Source organism: Ranitomeya imitator, chromosome 4 (assembly GCF_032444005.1).
Source record: "Ranitomeya imitator isolate aRanImi1 chromosome 4, aRanImi1.pri, whole genome shotgun sequence".
Lineage (NCBI taxonomy): Eukaryota > Metazoa > Chordata > Amphibia > Anura > Dendrobatidae > Ranitomeya > Ranitomeya imitator.
The window spans coordinates 94631585-94647624 of NC_091285.1; the positions used below are offsets into that span (position 1 = coordinate 94631585).

The 16040-nt window shown below is 42.8% G+C and overlaps 1 protein-coding gene across 1 annotated transcript in view; it reads left to right on the forward strand.

Annotated features, from left to right (window-relative positions):
* Nucleotides 1–16040, forward strand: part of DOCK2 (dedicator of cytokinesis 2) — a 1209209-nt gene that overhangs the window by 518063 nt on the left and 675106 nt on the right. Inside the window, exon 24 of the mRNA XM_069763868.1 lies at nucleotides 7040–7110. Within this exon, the coding sequence (XP_069619969.1) occupies nucleotides 7040–7110 (71 nt within the window). The remainder of the gene's footprint in view (nucleotides 1–7039; nucleotides 7111–16040) is intronic.

Sequence of the window (16040 nt, forward strand, 5' to 3'; positions counted from 1 at the left end):
TATTTTGGCCCATCCTGCCACACAGTAGTTTAGAAATTATTCTGTTCTCAATAACATCAGTATTTCACAGGCTTGTCTAAATGTTGTTGACCAAAACTTGAAAGCACTTGAACATGCTTTTTGTTCAGCAATGCAGTTTTGCATGGTGAGCGGGCATACAGGCCATGGAGGTTGAGTGCATAACTTACAATTGTTTAAAAGAAAAGAATAACTGCTAATTCCAGATCTTTCTGTAGCTCTTCACTTTTGGTTATTGGTCATCTCTACTGATAATTCTTTTTACTCCCCTGACTGAAATCTTTGGGGGGAAAACCTGTTGTGGCCGGTTTATGGTGAAATGATGTTCCTTCCAGTTCCAGATTATGGCCCCAACAGTTCTCTCTTATATACCGCTTACATTTTTGAAATCTCAGGAAGGGGCTGAATGCCCGCCTTGGTCTCAACCCGTTCTAGCACCCCACGATGGGGAGATACATAGAAGAGTTAGTAGAAGCCATGAAGGGAAGCCATGTTTGGTCTTGAAGCATAATGGTGGCTCGTCTGGATCCAATGGTGCCAAAACAAACACCCTATGACATTGTGTACAGAAGCTATGATCCATAATAGGTTTTGGAGTTTTAGCTACCAAAGCTAAAGAAAGGGGGGGAATTAGAATAATTCCTGGGTGGGTAAGAGAGTGACCGACTAAGAGGTTAAGTGCGCGTTCAAGGCTGTGATACCCTTGATACACTATGCGACATCCCTTAGACATGAATCATGTTGGAAGAAACTGGAAACAGTTGGCCCGCCACACTTACCATGCGGCAGCCAGCACCAAGGCCTATCATCAAGCAGGTAATTCATTTGTTTCATCTGCTTATTCTTATTGTAGTACCACCTGTATTGGCATATCTAACCACTGGGTATGTATATACACTGCTCAAAAAATAAATGGAATACTAAAATCCCACATCCTAGATATCACTGGATGAAATATTCTAGTTGTAAATCTTTACTCATTATATAGTGGAATGTGTTGAGAACAATAAAACCTAAAAATGATCAACGTAAATCACAACTAATATCCCATGGAGGTCTTGAGTTGGAATGATGCTCACAATCAAAGTGGAAAATAAAGTTACAGTCTGAACCAACTTAAGTGGAAATGCCTCAAGACAAGGAAATGATGCTCAGTAGTGTGTGTGGCCTCCACATGCCTGTATGATCTCCCTTTAATGCCTGGGCATATGCTCCTGATGAGGCAGCAGATGGTCTGAGGGATATCCTCCCAGAGCTAGACTAAAGCATCCTCCAACTCCTGAACAGTCTGTGCTGCAATGTGAAGTTGGTGGATGGTGCAAGACATGATGTCCCATATGTGTTCAATCGGATACAGGTCTGGGGAATGGGCAGACCAGTCCATAGCTTCAGTGCCTTCATCTTGCAGGAGCTGCTGACACACTCCAGCCACATGAGGTCTGGCATTGTCCTGCATTGGAAGGAACCCAGGGCTAACCGCACCAACATATGGTCTCACAAGGGGTCTGAGGATCTCCTCTCTGTACCTAATGGCAGTCAGGCTACCTCTGGGGACCACATGGAGGGCTGTGCTGCCCTCCAAAGAAATGCCACCCCACACCATTACTGACCCACTGCCAAACTGGTTATGCTGAAAGATGTTGCAGACAGCAGATTGCTCTCCATGGTGTCTCCAGACTCTGTCATGTCTGTCACATGTGCTTAGTGTGAACCTGCTTTCATCTGGGAAGAGCACAGAGCGCCAGTGGCAAATTTGCCAATCCTGGTGGTCTGTGGCAAATTAAAGCATCCTGTACGGTGTTGGGCTGTGAGCACAACCCCATCTATGGATGTCAGGCACTCAAACCCTCCTCATAATGTCGGTTTCTAACCATTTGTGCAGACCCATGCACATTTGTGGCCTGCTGGTGGTCATTTTGCAGGACTATGGCAGTGTACCTTCTGTTCCTCCTTGTAGGAGGAAGGCTGAGGTAGTGGTCCTGCTGCTGAGTTTTTGCCCTCCTACTTCCCCATCCACATCTCCTGGTGTACTGGCCTGTCTCCTGGTAGCTTCTCCAGCCTCTGGATACTATGCTGACAGACACAGCAAACCTTCTTGCCACAGCTCGCATTGATGTGCCATCGTGGATGAGCTGCACTACCTGAGCCACTTGTGTGGGTTGTAGAGTCTGTCTCATGCTACCACAAATGTGAAAGCGCAACCATCATTCAAAAATGACCAAAACAATAGCCAGAAAGCATTGTTACTGAGATGTGGTCTGTGGTTCTCACCTGCAGAACCATTCCTTTATTGAGTGTGTCTTGATAATTGCCAATAATTTCCATCTGTTGTCTATTCCAGTTGCACAACAGCATGTGAAATTGATTGTCAAACAGTGTTGCTTCCCAAGTGAACAGTTTGATTTTGCAGAAGTTTGATTTACTTGGAGTTATATTCTGTTGTTTAAGTGTTCCCTTTATTTTTTTTTGTGCAGTGTACATTATTTATATAGCGTTTTGTCTGGTGAGTCCTTAAGGCAGTTAAATATCTAATATAATCTTGTGCTGCTCTTTTATCTTGATCCACGAATCCACAATTCCATGTTCTTGGTTAACCTCACATGCTACCGGAGCTTGTTTCTGGCCTGATATAATCCTGTTAATGGTCTGGGATTGTATCTAACGAGGAACTAGTGGCAGTCTTACTGGGCTGACAAGGCTCTGTTTCACTGGTGCTAGTGAAAGGAGTCTATCAGTCTATTTAAGTTATGAACCAGTGTTCTGCCACGCCGGCAGTAACGTTGACTACCCTCTCGCACCACATATTCCATGTGTCCATATGAACTGTGTCTGTGTAAAACAGTACCAAGCTGACATTGCGTATCCCCAGGGGGTGTGGAACATAACGATGGTGAAAGTGGGGCGTTCATACCTCGTGACCCCCCCCCAATGTATTAGTGACATTATACGGAGCTGTGAGGTGTGGTTCTTCACACCCATCCTGACATTTGTCTTGTGCTACACCTTGATAATGAGGCACCGTTGTATAGGCTATCAACTGAACCAGTTGATATGAATTTTTCCTAAGTGCCACGGTTGCTTTCCAGTTACTGATGGATTTCAGCTGTTGTCATGACTTTGCATGGCTTTTTGCATTTCTCTTTTTTTCATGTATTCAATACGTTTTCCCTGTGTCATTTGTGATTACTACACATAACATTATGGAGAAATATGGTTTGATTTCTTTGCATGTGTGGATGGGTTGTTACCGACATTTATGGAAAATTCCATGTCAATAGCACCTTTAAAAATATATTTACTTAAATAATTGGTGACTTGTTAAATGTTTATTTCAACCCCTGTATACGCGTATATATATATTGTATATGCATTTAGTAGAAGTTACAGAAAATTATGTTATAAAAAATAACACTTAATACGATATAGGTCAAATATTTCCCAGCAAAAAAAGGAAATCTAGTTAAAATACATATTATTTCTGTAATTCGTACCAGCAGGGCATCTAGTGACTCAAGTGACTAAATTAAAACCCCTAAGGCCTCTCAAATACACAGGTATGCAAAAAATTATTATTTCAAGAGCTGTTTTGGTTATTCCATGTAATCTTTGGTTTTTGGTGCTCTGAATCCAAAAATGAACTCCGTTTTGTCATAGGACATCATGTTTCCTGACAATTTAGGCAACTAGGTTAAATAGGGCAATACCGCAAAATAAATGTAAATAGAATTATGAAATAATTTTTTTATTACAAATTTTTCATGAAAATCATTTTTGAACAGACATAAGCGCGCTAAAATCGATTTTTTTTTCTCCATGTGAGGCTCCTCTTGGTACATTAACGCTCATGAGTAGCATCTGGAATGTCTCTCTGAAGGAAGCCATCATTGTAATGCTTCATTTTACCTGGTATCTTTTTTACATCTTTTTAATGTCTTGGTGGAATCATCCACTTTGCTCTTCACTCACAGCCCCCATATTTTCAGGAAAATAGTCGAGGTAGGAATGGAGGAAATGCGCTTCAAACTCATCAGGCAACCTAAAGCTTGAAATAGTTTCAGCATTCATCCAACAATCTTTTTGTAGTCAGGATCTTATTTTTATTGCATAAAAATTTCTCTACAACCTCTTTAAATGCAATCCACTTTTATCTTTTACCGTCATGGTATTGATAAACTCTTCATCAGCTTTAAGCCTTTTAATGTCTGGTCCGACAAACAGATCTTCCTTCAATTTTGCCTCCGAGAGGCTTGTAAACTTGGTGACCAAGTATTAGAAGCATTCCCTATCTCTTTAAAGTGATTTTACAAATTGTTTCATCAAACCCAATTTTACTTGGAGAGGTGGTAGAAGAACTTAATAGGGAGGTACCAAAGTTTCTCTGAGGACATTTTTTTCACCAACTGTGAGCACGCTCTACTGCCAACTTTTATTGGTCTAGTGATTTTTTTTTTCGGTCTCGACTGTCCCACAGACACAGCGAATAATAAATAATCTTTAGTTTTATATAGCGCTAACATATTCTGCAGCGCTTTACAGTTTGCACACATTATCATCGCTGTCCCCAATGGGGCTCACAATCTAAATTCCCTATCAGTATGTCTTTGGAATGTGGGAGGAAACCAGAGTACCCAGAAGAAACCCACGCAAACACGGAGAGAACATACAAGCTCTTTGCAGATGTTGTCCTGAGTGGGATTAGAGCCCAGGACTCCAGCGCTGCAAGGCTGCAGTGCTAACCACTGCGCCACCGTGCTGCCCCCAAGCAAACAAGGGTCTCTGGTAGCAACACACTTGCCAACCGTGGTTTTCATATTTAAGTTTACAATGAATCAATTCCAAGTTCTCGTAGGTTTCCTCCAAGTGTATGGAATGACCTACAGGGATGGAAGCGTAAAAACTGCCATTGTGGAGTAAAACGGCTTTGAGACTTATTTTAGAAGAATCTATAAAAAGACACCATTGCGTTGAATCATCTTGTATTTTGAATTGACCTTCGACATCGATTCAATAAACCAACTGGTCTTCCTAGGCAAAGTAAGGAACAAATGCTTTTTCATGATGTCTGAACCATGAAAAAAAACACTCCTGGTAACATTAAATTCCTGCTTTTGAGCCTTAATCCAAGTAACTCAGCGGCATCTTTGGAAAGATTCAAGCCTCTTTCTAAATCCTTCATCTTCTCCTGGGATAAAAAAATTGGTCTTGTATCATCTTCAAAGTCAGAACTTGATTTGTCATCTGGTTCAGGTATGATTTCACCTTCATCAGAGCTAAGAAGGGGCCTTGTGTACTGATCTATCTGTGCCATGGGAGAAGGGACAAATTGCTGAATGAAAATTGGGGTGTGAAATGGAATGCTTCCATTTGGAATTATACCCTTTCACATTGTATGAATAAAAGAAAGCCGTCACTATGGTTCTTTTGCTCTCGCCATACCATAGGAATCCCATAACAAAAAGCTTTTTTTCTTACCCTTGTATCAATTTCGGAGGTCCTCAACACACTATTTGCACACTTTGAGGCCCCCAAACTTTATCTTGAACTCCAAGTTTTAGGCCATGTGCACACGTTCAGTATTTTTCACGTTTTTTTCACGTTTTTTCGCTATAAAAACGTGATAAAAACGCGAAAAAAATGCTTACATATGCCTCTTATTATTTACAATGTATTCCGCATTTCTTGTGCAAATGTTGCCTTTTTTTCCGCGAAAAAATCGCATCGCGGAAAAAAAAGCAACATGTTCATTAAATTTGCGGAATTGCGGTGACTCCGCACACCTAGGAATGCATTGATCTGCTTACTTTCCGCATGGGGCTGTGCACACCATGCGGGAAGTAAGCAGATTATGTGCGGTTGGTACCCAGGGTGGAGGAGAGGAGACTCTCCTCCACGGACTGGGCACCATATAATTGGTAAAAAAAAGAATTAAAATAAAAAATAGTGATATACTCACATTCTGATGGCCCTGGAGTTTTCCGCCTCTCAGCGGTGCATGCTGCCGCTTCCGTTCCTATAGATGGTGTGTGTGAAGGACCTGCGATGACGTTGCCGTCTTATGATTGGTCGCGTGACCGTTCATGTGACCGCTCACGTGACCGCGACGTCATCGAAGGTCCTGCACACACACCATCTATAGGAACAGACGCCACTGAGGAGATCGGCTGTCTGCAGGTGAGTATAACCATTTTTTTTATTTTTTTTATTATTTTTAAACATTCTATCTTTTACTATTGATGCTGCATAGGCAGCATGTATAGTAAAAAGTTGGTCACACTTGTCAAACACTATGTTTGACAAGTGTGACCAACCTGTCAGTCAGTTTTCCAAGCAATGCTACAGATCGCTTGGAAAACTTTAGCATTCTGCAAGCTAACTTCGCTTGCAAAATGCTAAAAAAAGCGAAAAAAACGGTAAAAAACGCAAAAAAATGCGGCTTTCTTGCAGAAAATTTCCGGTTCTCTTCAGGAAATTTCTTCAAGAAATCCTGACGTGTGCACATACCCTGAGTCCGCAGTTTGAGAAGTATACTTTTTTCACAAAGTCTGTAATATTCAGCTGTTAATTCAACACTGCATGTTCACCACAAATGAAACAGAAACAGACAAATTAATACACTTCTGCAAAGCCATAACGCTAATTTTGGGAAACACGGTAGATAAATGAAATTCCAATGCAAGGTTCTTGAAACTATAAGGACCTTTCATTATGTCACTAACCACCTGATTGCCAACAGCCAATCACGAAGTTCCTATTGATGTTAATGGGGAAGGAAAATAAGCTGCCTGCCCATGATTCACACCAGAGTTTGCAGAAGAACCTATAGGTTTGTTGCAAGTCCTGACATTTAGGATTTTTTCAATTTTTTTTCGTTATCAAAACCTCAAAATACATGGAAATCATATGAAAATAAACAGCTTTTTAGTCACATACCTGTGTTATTGACTTTTCTTTCCTAATTGCCTCCATGGACAGGATTATACACTTTTACTAAAATCATTGTGTTGATTTTTTGTATTTTAAGGTCGCTGCTCTGAAATATCTACCTTCAGTTCTCCAGGATGTGGAAACAGTTTTTGATGCCAGACTGCTTAGGTAACAAATAACTCATATTTACTGTCAATGACATGGGAGTCAGCTGTTAAGAGGAACCTACTGGTTTTGCAGGCTAGATCTCCATTACTGTGCAATATTTACATTCTAAAGCCTCAATTATTTTTCAAATAGAGATATAATTAAAGGGTATATTTCGTACTTAACCCCTTCATGACCCAGCCTATTTTGACCTTAAAGACCTTGCCGTTTTTTGCAATTCTGACCAGTGTCCCTTTATGAGGTAATAACTCAGGAACGCTTCAACAGATCCTAGCGGTTCTGAGATTGTTTTTTCGTGACATATTGGGCTTCATGTTAGTGGTAAATTTAGGTCAATAAATTCTGCGTTTATTTGTGATAAAAACGGAAATTTGGCAAAAATTTTGAAAATTTCGCAATTTTCCCATTTTGAATTTTTATTCTGTTAAACCAGAGAGTTATGTGACACAAAATAGTTAATAAATAACATTTCCCACATGTATACTTTACATCAGCACAATTTTGGAAACAAATTTTTTTTTTGCTAGGAAGTTATAAGGGTTAAAATTTGACCAGCGATTTCTCATTTTTACAACGAAATTTACAAAACCATTTTTTTTAGGGACCACCTCACATTTGAAGTCAGTTTGAGGGGTCTATATGGCTGAAAATACCCAAAAGTGACACCATTCTAAAAAATGCACCCCTCAAGGTACTCAAAACCACATTGAAGAAGTTTATTAACCCTTCAGGTACTTCACAGCAGCAGAAGCAACATGGAAGGAAAAAATGAACATTTAACTTTTTAGTCACAAAAATTATCTTTTAGCAACAATTTTTTTATTTTCCCAATGGTAAAAGGAGAAATTAAACCACGAAAGTTGTTGTCCAATTTGTCCTGAGTACGCTGATACCTCAAATGGGGGGGGGTAAACCACTGTTTGGGCGCACGGCAGGGCTTGGAAGGGAAGGACCAAGGACCATTTGACTTTTTGAATGAAAAATTGGCTCTACTCTTTAGCGGACACCATGTCACATTTGGAGAGCCCCCGCGTGCCTAAAAATTGGAGCTCCCCCACAAGTGACCCCATTTTGGAAACTAGACGCCCCAAGGAACTTAACTAGATGCATAGTGAGCACTTTGAACCACGAGGTGCTTCACAAATTGTTCCGTAAAAATGAAAAAGTACTTTTTTTTCACAAAAAAATTATTTTAGCCTCAATTTTTTCATTTTCACATGGGCAACAGGATAAAATGGATCCTAAAATTTGTTGGGCAATTTCTCCTGAGTACACCGATACCTCATATGTGGTCACAAACCACTGTTTGGGCACATGGTAAAGCTCGGAAGGGAAGGAGCGCCATTTGACTTTTTGAATGAAAAATTATCTCCATCGTTAGCGGACACCATGTCGCGTTTGGAGAGCCCCTGTGTGCCTAAACTTTGGCGCTCCCCCACAAGTGACCCCATTTTTGAAACTAGACCCCCCCAAGGAACTTATCTAGATGCCTAGTGAGCACATTAAACCCTCAGGTGCTTCAGAAATTGATCTGTAAAAATGAAAAAGTACTTTTTTTTCACAAAAAAATTCTTTTCGCCTCAATTTTTTCATTTTCACATGGGTAATAGGATAAAATGGATCATAAAATTTGTTGGGCAATTTCTCCCGAGTACGCCGATACCTCATAGGTGGGGGTAAACCACTGTTTGGGCACACGGCAGGGCTCGGAAGGGAAGGCGCGCCATTTGACTTTTTGAATGGAAAATTAGCTCCAATTGTTAGCCGATACCATGTCGCGTTTGGAGAGCCCCTGTGTGCCTAAACATTGGAGCTCCCCCACAAGTGACCCCATTTTGGAAACTAGACCCCCCAAGGAACTTATCTAGATGCATATTGAGCACTTTAAACCCCCAGGTGCTTCACAGAAGTTTATAACGCTGAGCCATGAAAATGAAAAATAATTTTTCTTTCCTCAAAAATGATTTTTTAGCCTGGAATTTCCTATTTTGCCAAGGGTAATAGGAGAAATTGGACCCCAAATGTTGTTGTCCAGTTTGTCCTGAGTACGCTGATACCCCATATGTGGGGGTAAACCACTGTTTGGGCACACGTCGGGGCTCGGAATTGAGGGAGCACCATTTGACTTTTTGAATACAAGATTGGCTGGAATCAATGGTGACGCCATGTTGCGTTTGGAGACCCCTGATGTGCCTAAACAGTGGAAACCCCTCAATTCTACCTCCAACACTAACCCCAACACACCCCTGACCCTAATCCCAACTGTAGCCACAACCCTAATTCCAACCCTAACCCTAAGGCTATGTGCCCACGTTGCGGATTCGTGTGAGATTTTTCAGCATCATTTTTGAAAAATCCACGGGTAAAAGCGTTTTACCTGCGGATTTTCCGCGGATTTCCAGTGTTTTTTGTGCGGATTTCACCTGCGGATTCCTATTGAGGAACAGGTGTAAAACGCTGCGGAATCCGCACAAAGAATTGACATGCTGCGGAAAATACAACACAGCATTTCCACGCGGTATTTTCCGCACCATGGGCACAGTGGATTTGGTTTTCCATAGGTTTACATGGTACTGTAAACCTGATGGAACACTGATGCGGATCCGCAGCGGCCAATCCGCTGCGGATCCACAGCCAAATCCGCACCGTGTGCACATAGCCTAATTCTAAAGGTATGTGCACACGCTGCGGAAAACGCTGCGGATCCGCAGCAGTTTCCCATGAGTTTACAGTTCAATGTAAACCTATGGGAAACAAAAATCGCTGTACACATGCTGCAGAAAAACTGCACGTAAACGCAGCGGTTTACATTCCGCAGCATGTCACTTCTTTCTGCGGATTCCGCAGCAGTTTTACAACTGCTCCAATAGAAAATCGCAGTTGTAAAACCGCAGTGAAATGCGCAGAAAAAACGCGGTAAATCCGCCATAAATCCGCAGCGGAAAAATCCGCAGAGGACCAGAATATGTGTGCACATACCGAAACCCTAACCCTAACCCTAGCCCTAACCCTACCCCTAACCCTAACCCTAACCCTAGCCCTAACCCTAGCCCTAACCCTAACCCTACCCCTAACCCTATTCTAACATTAGTGGGAAAAAAAATCTTTATTTTTTTATTGTCCCTACCTATGGGGGTGACAAAGGGGGGGGTCATTTATTATTTTTTTTATTTTGATCACTGTGATAGATTATATCTCAGTGATCAAAATGCACTTTGGAACGAATCTGCCAGCCGGCAGATTCGACGGGCGCACTGCGCATGCGCCCGCCATTTTGGAAGATGGCGGCGCCCAGGGAGAAGACGGACGGACCCCGGCAGGATGGGTAAGTATGACGGGGTGGGGGAAGCACGGGGGGGGGGGGATCGGAGCATGGGGGGTGGATCGGAGCGCGGGGGGGTGGAACGGAGCATGGGGGGGTGGAACGGAGCACGGGGGGGTTGAACGGAGCACGTGGGGGTGGAACGGAGCATGGGGGGTGGATCGGAGTGCAGGGGGGGTGATTGGAGCACAGGGGGGTGATTGGAGCACGGGGGGAGCGGACAAGAGCACGGGGGGAGCGGAGCACAGGACGGAGGGGAGCCGGAGCAGTGTACCGGACAGATCGGAGGGCTGGGGGGGCGATCGGTGGGTTGGGGTGGGGGCACATTAGTGTTTCCAGCCATGGCCGATGATATTGCAGCATCGGCCATGTAGGTAGAGTAGGGGAGGAGCTAATTAGGAAAGCTGGACAGATTGAGAGCTCTTTCTCAGCACATCTTACTGCATCCCCCCTTCCTCTCACAGTCAGAGGGGGCTAGAGAGAGAGATTGCAGAGAGAAGTCTGAGAGGTGAAGTGGAGCTGAGCAGACGTGCGGGTCTGCAGCTCCTGACAGACAGAACAGAGAAGTGTGAGAGAGTAAGAAAGAAGCTCCCAGAAGAACAGAAGGGTTCCTAAGGGCATGGGTAGTGCAGAAGCCACCCATGGGGCCTGCATCCAGACATGGAGGGACCAGGTCGCAGATAGGGGACCGGCCCAAACTTAGTGGAATACTTCAAGTTCAGCTAAGGACCGGAGGCTGTGACTTTTGCATTTCCATCCATACTTCACCAAAAAGGCTGCAGTATAGAATCCAGGGGACTCTGAGAACGTCGCCCAACCAGGTTTGTGTCTGCTGGCTGGGATACTGTGGGCAAGGCGCTGGGCAGAAGAAGTGGAAAACCAGTGCAATGAGACAGCCAGAGAAAGGCATACGAAAGGAGTCCTGGAAAGGTGCATCCCAATGTACCTGGGAAATTGCTGGACCTCTGACCTGAATTACACAGCACTAGGCTGGTGTTTGTGGACTGAAGAACTGAGTAAAAGTGGAAACTGCACCCAGCTGTGTCCTCTGAATTATTCCTGCGCCACTTGCCCTGCACTACAACTACCACAACCACCATCATCGCAATAAACACCTATATCTGCCTGGGGCCTAGCTCTACCCATAGAGCGCTGTACCAACACTGCTGCATCACAATCTGCCCCAGAGGACCTGAACTGCAGCATCAGCCATATTGACTGAACACCATGGGTTTTGTAGATTTTATGGAAAAATTAGAAATTACTGATCAACTTTGAACCCTTCTAATAAAAAAAACATTATGCGTCAAAAATTGTACTGATGTAAAGCAGATATGGGGAATGTCTATGAACTATTTTGTGTGATCTAACGCTCTGGTTCAAGGGCATAAAAATTAAAAGCTTGAAAATTGTGAAAGTTTTGCCAAATTTCCGATATTTTCAGAAATAAACGCGTCGTATCAAAAAATGTTACCACGATCATGAAGTACAATGTCACAAAAAACATTCTCAGAATCAGTGGGATACGTTAAAGCGTTCCAGAGATATAACCACATAAAGTGACAGTGGTCAGAATTGTAAAAATTGACCTGGTCGAAAGGGTTAGAATAAATGTATTTTGAATGGACCAAAAGGGGCGATTTGAACTTCTATATTTTTAAAAGTTTTTAAATATTTTGAAAACATCTTTCTACTTTTTACTTGCTTCAATATTCCTCTTACTATACATGAAACTGTAGTCATCTGATTGACTGTGCTAGAGAAAACAGGCTATGATAGAAGTTCTGCAATGACAAGCATGGGGAGCTCCTGCAGACCCCCAGCTGTCATGATAACCCATCTGAGCCCTGCGATTAAGTGACAGGGGTGCTAATGGGTGGGTCTTATGACGCTCATCATGTTTGCGCTAGTTAAATGCCACTGTCAGAGATTGACAGCGGCATTTAACATTTTAACAACTGCGGGTGGATCATGATTCCACCTGTGACTGCTTATAGGCTGATAAAATCAGAGGTCATGTGCCAATAAAGATGTGTGCTCAGAGCCAGAGCCTGCATTAAATGCAAGGACATGATCTATGACATACCTATACGTCAAAGGCCATGGAGGGGTTAATATTTGAATACATATTTTAATTATCCGTTATGGACACCCCAGGCAGACAGATCTGCAATATACTGCAGCAACAGCACAACACAGAGGGCAGTATTAAAGCACACCACACAAGTTTTTCTACTGAAACAAAATCTTGAATCCATTGCTTGTATGTCACAAAGTGTGTATCCTGCACTTCAAAGCCACATTTCTTTTATCATCCAAAAGAGAAATCTCCATAACCTGGAAATGTAAACACAACTGTCCATCTCAAAGTGTGCTTGTAAAAAAAAAAAAATTATTATGACCCATACACATGGCACCTGATTACTGCTGCCTGTTGCACGTGCATGCTTTTAGAATGTGAATTTACCTTGCTTTTCTTGTCCCATCCTAATTTGTAAAGGCAAGTGACCATTTTTTTTTTAAAAGGTCACATTTTAATATTTGAATACATGGTTTACTCATCCATCAGGGACACCCTAGGCAGACAGGTTTCAAATTAGGTGCCAGACTAATCATACTGCCCAGCACCAGCATTGGCAGCAGGATGTTCGTGATGAGGTGTTTTTTTTTGATAATAAACAAAGCTGAATCAATGAGTCTCCTTCATGGGTAGAAGGTAGGTGTGTCAGAGGCCTATTATACTATTTCTACTACTACTGTGGAAACTGATGCCACCTTACTGATGGCAATTAATTTTTGAAATGTGGAGACTCCAAGTTGGGTCTTCATCTGGTGGGTTGCGTGTGTAAGTAGGGCTTCCAGACAGGCAGTCCTGCATTTACTTTTAGTGAAGTAGCTGTGTTATTTTCCTTACCTAATTCTACCTATATTACTGTATGAAACTAATGTTTGTGCCATGTGAGCATGGATTGAATAACAAAACAATTGGAGGTGTTGCACGAGCTATCAAATCTCCCAGCAAAGAAGGTTTACAACGCTTCCTTAACCACCAGGTCCTCAATGAAACTTCAATTTCAAGCAGTAAATGCTGGGCCAGACCATGATATCTCATGCATGGCCCATGGCTGACTGCTGCTAGATCATTTGCAAAGTTTTACTATGGATCAATTGATGCCACTTTTCCTCATGTCTGCCCCTAATTATAGCAGTTTAGGAAGCATTTTGTCACACCTTAAGGTGTTCAGTGTACATTTGATTTAGCCTCCCATTGAACCTAATGGCATTTCTCTAAACATTCAACGAATCGAGCCGTACCAAACCTTGAAAGGTTAGCTTATCACTAGTAAAGTGCACCCCAAACAGACAAGTCGAGAGTAACAATCCCAAGACACAGATGTGTGTCTTAATAGGCCTTAAATAGGGTCTTATGTTATTGATCCATCCCAGGCAACTTGCAATACCTGATGTTTAGCACAACAGAGAGCAGCATACTCAAGGAAAGTAAACATAGCCCGTGATTCCTAAGGTAGGTATATCTATATTTTCCCCAGGATGTCCCTCATGACAGCATGACAGGAGGTAGTCCTACTCATCCTCTAGGGAAAGGAAAAACACAAGAGGTTAAAAGCCCCCCTTCCACCTCATCCTCAGTGTTTTTCCTGTCCCTAGCAGGACAGAGCACAGCAGAAGGAGCGCAGCAGTGCAAATAACTTACCTGAGGAGTTAAGTGGGATTGGAGGGGACTGGATCTCTTCCTTTCCCGCTGTCAAGAGGTTCCGAGACTAATACCTCACTAGGTGGAGGTTACCTCAGCCTGTTGGTGGAACAAGACGGAGCTCCTGACTTTGCCATTTCCCTCTATGGAGGGCATTCGGCTTCATGCTGCTGCTGGCTGATGGACTTCCGGTTGTGCATACTGGCATGTGTTCCAGCGTGGAACGCATTTCCGTCTGGGCACGCCTTCCAATGACACTCGTGCATTCCAGCATGGAGCGCACTTCCAGTTTAGAGAAGCACTTCCGATTGGGGCAGTGCAGCGTACATTCCAACCAGAAATGCAAGGAAAGGCTATGGGGATAATATGAAGGCCCACCTGGACAAGATAAGACCCTATAAAAGGGTACTAACAGAGTGGTGTTGTGTGCACAGTCTGAACCATGGATGTTAATCCTTCAAGCTAAGAAACACCAGCCGAGCAGTGTTTCGCCAGTGTAAGTAAAACCAATAGAGACCTTTTTTATCCATTTCATGGTGTGCACCACTTTAGTTAAAAAAGCACAAATTTCCCATATTTTAAATAGGACAGACGGACTCCCTTAGGATCAGGATCCTCTTCCCAGAAAAGACTGAGAAAATGTCCAACATGCAATGCGAAACTCGCAGAATTGTATAAAAAGCAGCTATGTGCAGAGTGTATTGCAATGTTTCTGAAGGACGAGCAAGCTTCCTTCCTAACGAATATGTGGGCTGTGGTTAGGGAAGAGGTCCAGAGCACCATTATGAAATTTGTACCACTGCAGCCAACTCAGAGTACCGCCCGTCACCATAGAGCCAGATGGAAGATGGAGGAATCCTCAGAGGAGGAGAAAATATTCCCCAGATGCCTTTGGACGAGAGAAAAAAGTATTTTTTTCACATCTGAAAATACGGATGATCTGAAGAGGGCTGTAAAAGCTGCCATGAAGGTCAAGGAGGCTCAGGTGCCTCACATGATTCAAGATGAAATGTTTGGAGGGCAAAGGACACAAAGAAATAATGTTTCGGGTAAACCATCATATTGAGGCAATGATCCTGGAAGAATGGGAAGACAGAGCAGGGTTTTGTCATTCCCAGAGACTTTAACGCCCCATCTCCCCTTTGATCTGAAGGAAGTCAAGGTTTGGGAAGAGATTCCAAAAATGGACATCCCTATCATCAGGTAAATACAAGCATACAACATGTTTACACTCCAGGCCTAAAGGGGGAGCTCTGATACAGCTTGTGGGTGGCTCTCCTTTATATATATATATATATATATATATATATACAGTGGGGCAAAAAAGTATTTAGTCAGTCAGCAATAGTGCAAGTTCCACCACTTAAAAAGATGAGAGGCGTCTGTAATTTACATCATAGGTAGACCTCAACTATGGGAGACAAACTGAGAAAAAAAAATCCAGAAAATCACATTGTCTGTTTTTTTAACATTTTATTTGCATATTATGGTGGAAAATAAGTATTTGGTCAGAAACAAAATTTCATCTCCATACTTTGTAATATATCCTTTGTTGGCAATGACAGAGGTCAAACGTTTTCTGTAAGTGTTCACAAGGTTGCCACACACTGTTGTTGGTATGTTGGCCCATTCCTCCATGCAGATCTCCTCTAGAGCAGTGGTGTTTTTGGCTTTTCGCTTGGCAACACGGACTTTCAACTCCCTCCAAAGGTTTTCTATAGGGTTGAGATCTGGAGACTGGCTAGGCCACTCCAGGACCTTGAAATGCTTCTTACGAAGCCACTCCTTCGTTGCCCTGGCGGTGTGCTTTGGATCATTGTCATGTTGAAAGACCCAGCCACGTTTCATCTTCAATGCCCTTGCTGATGGAAGGAGGTTTGCACTCAAAATCTC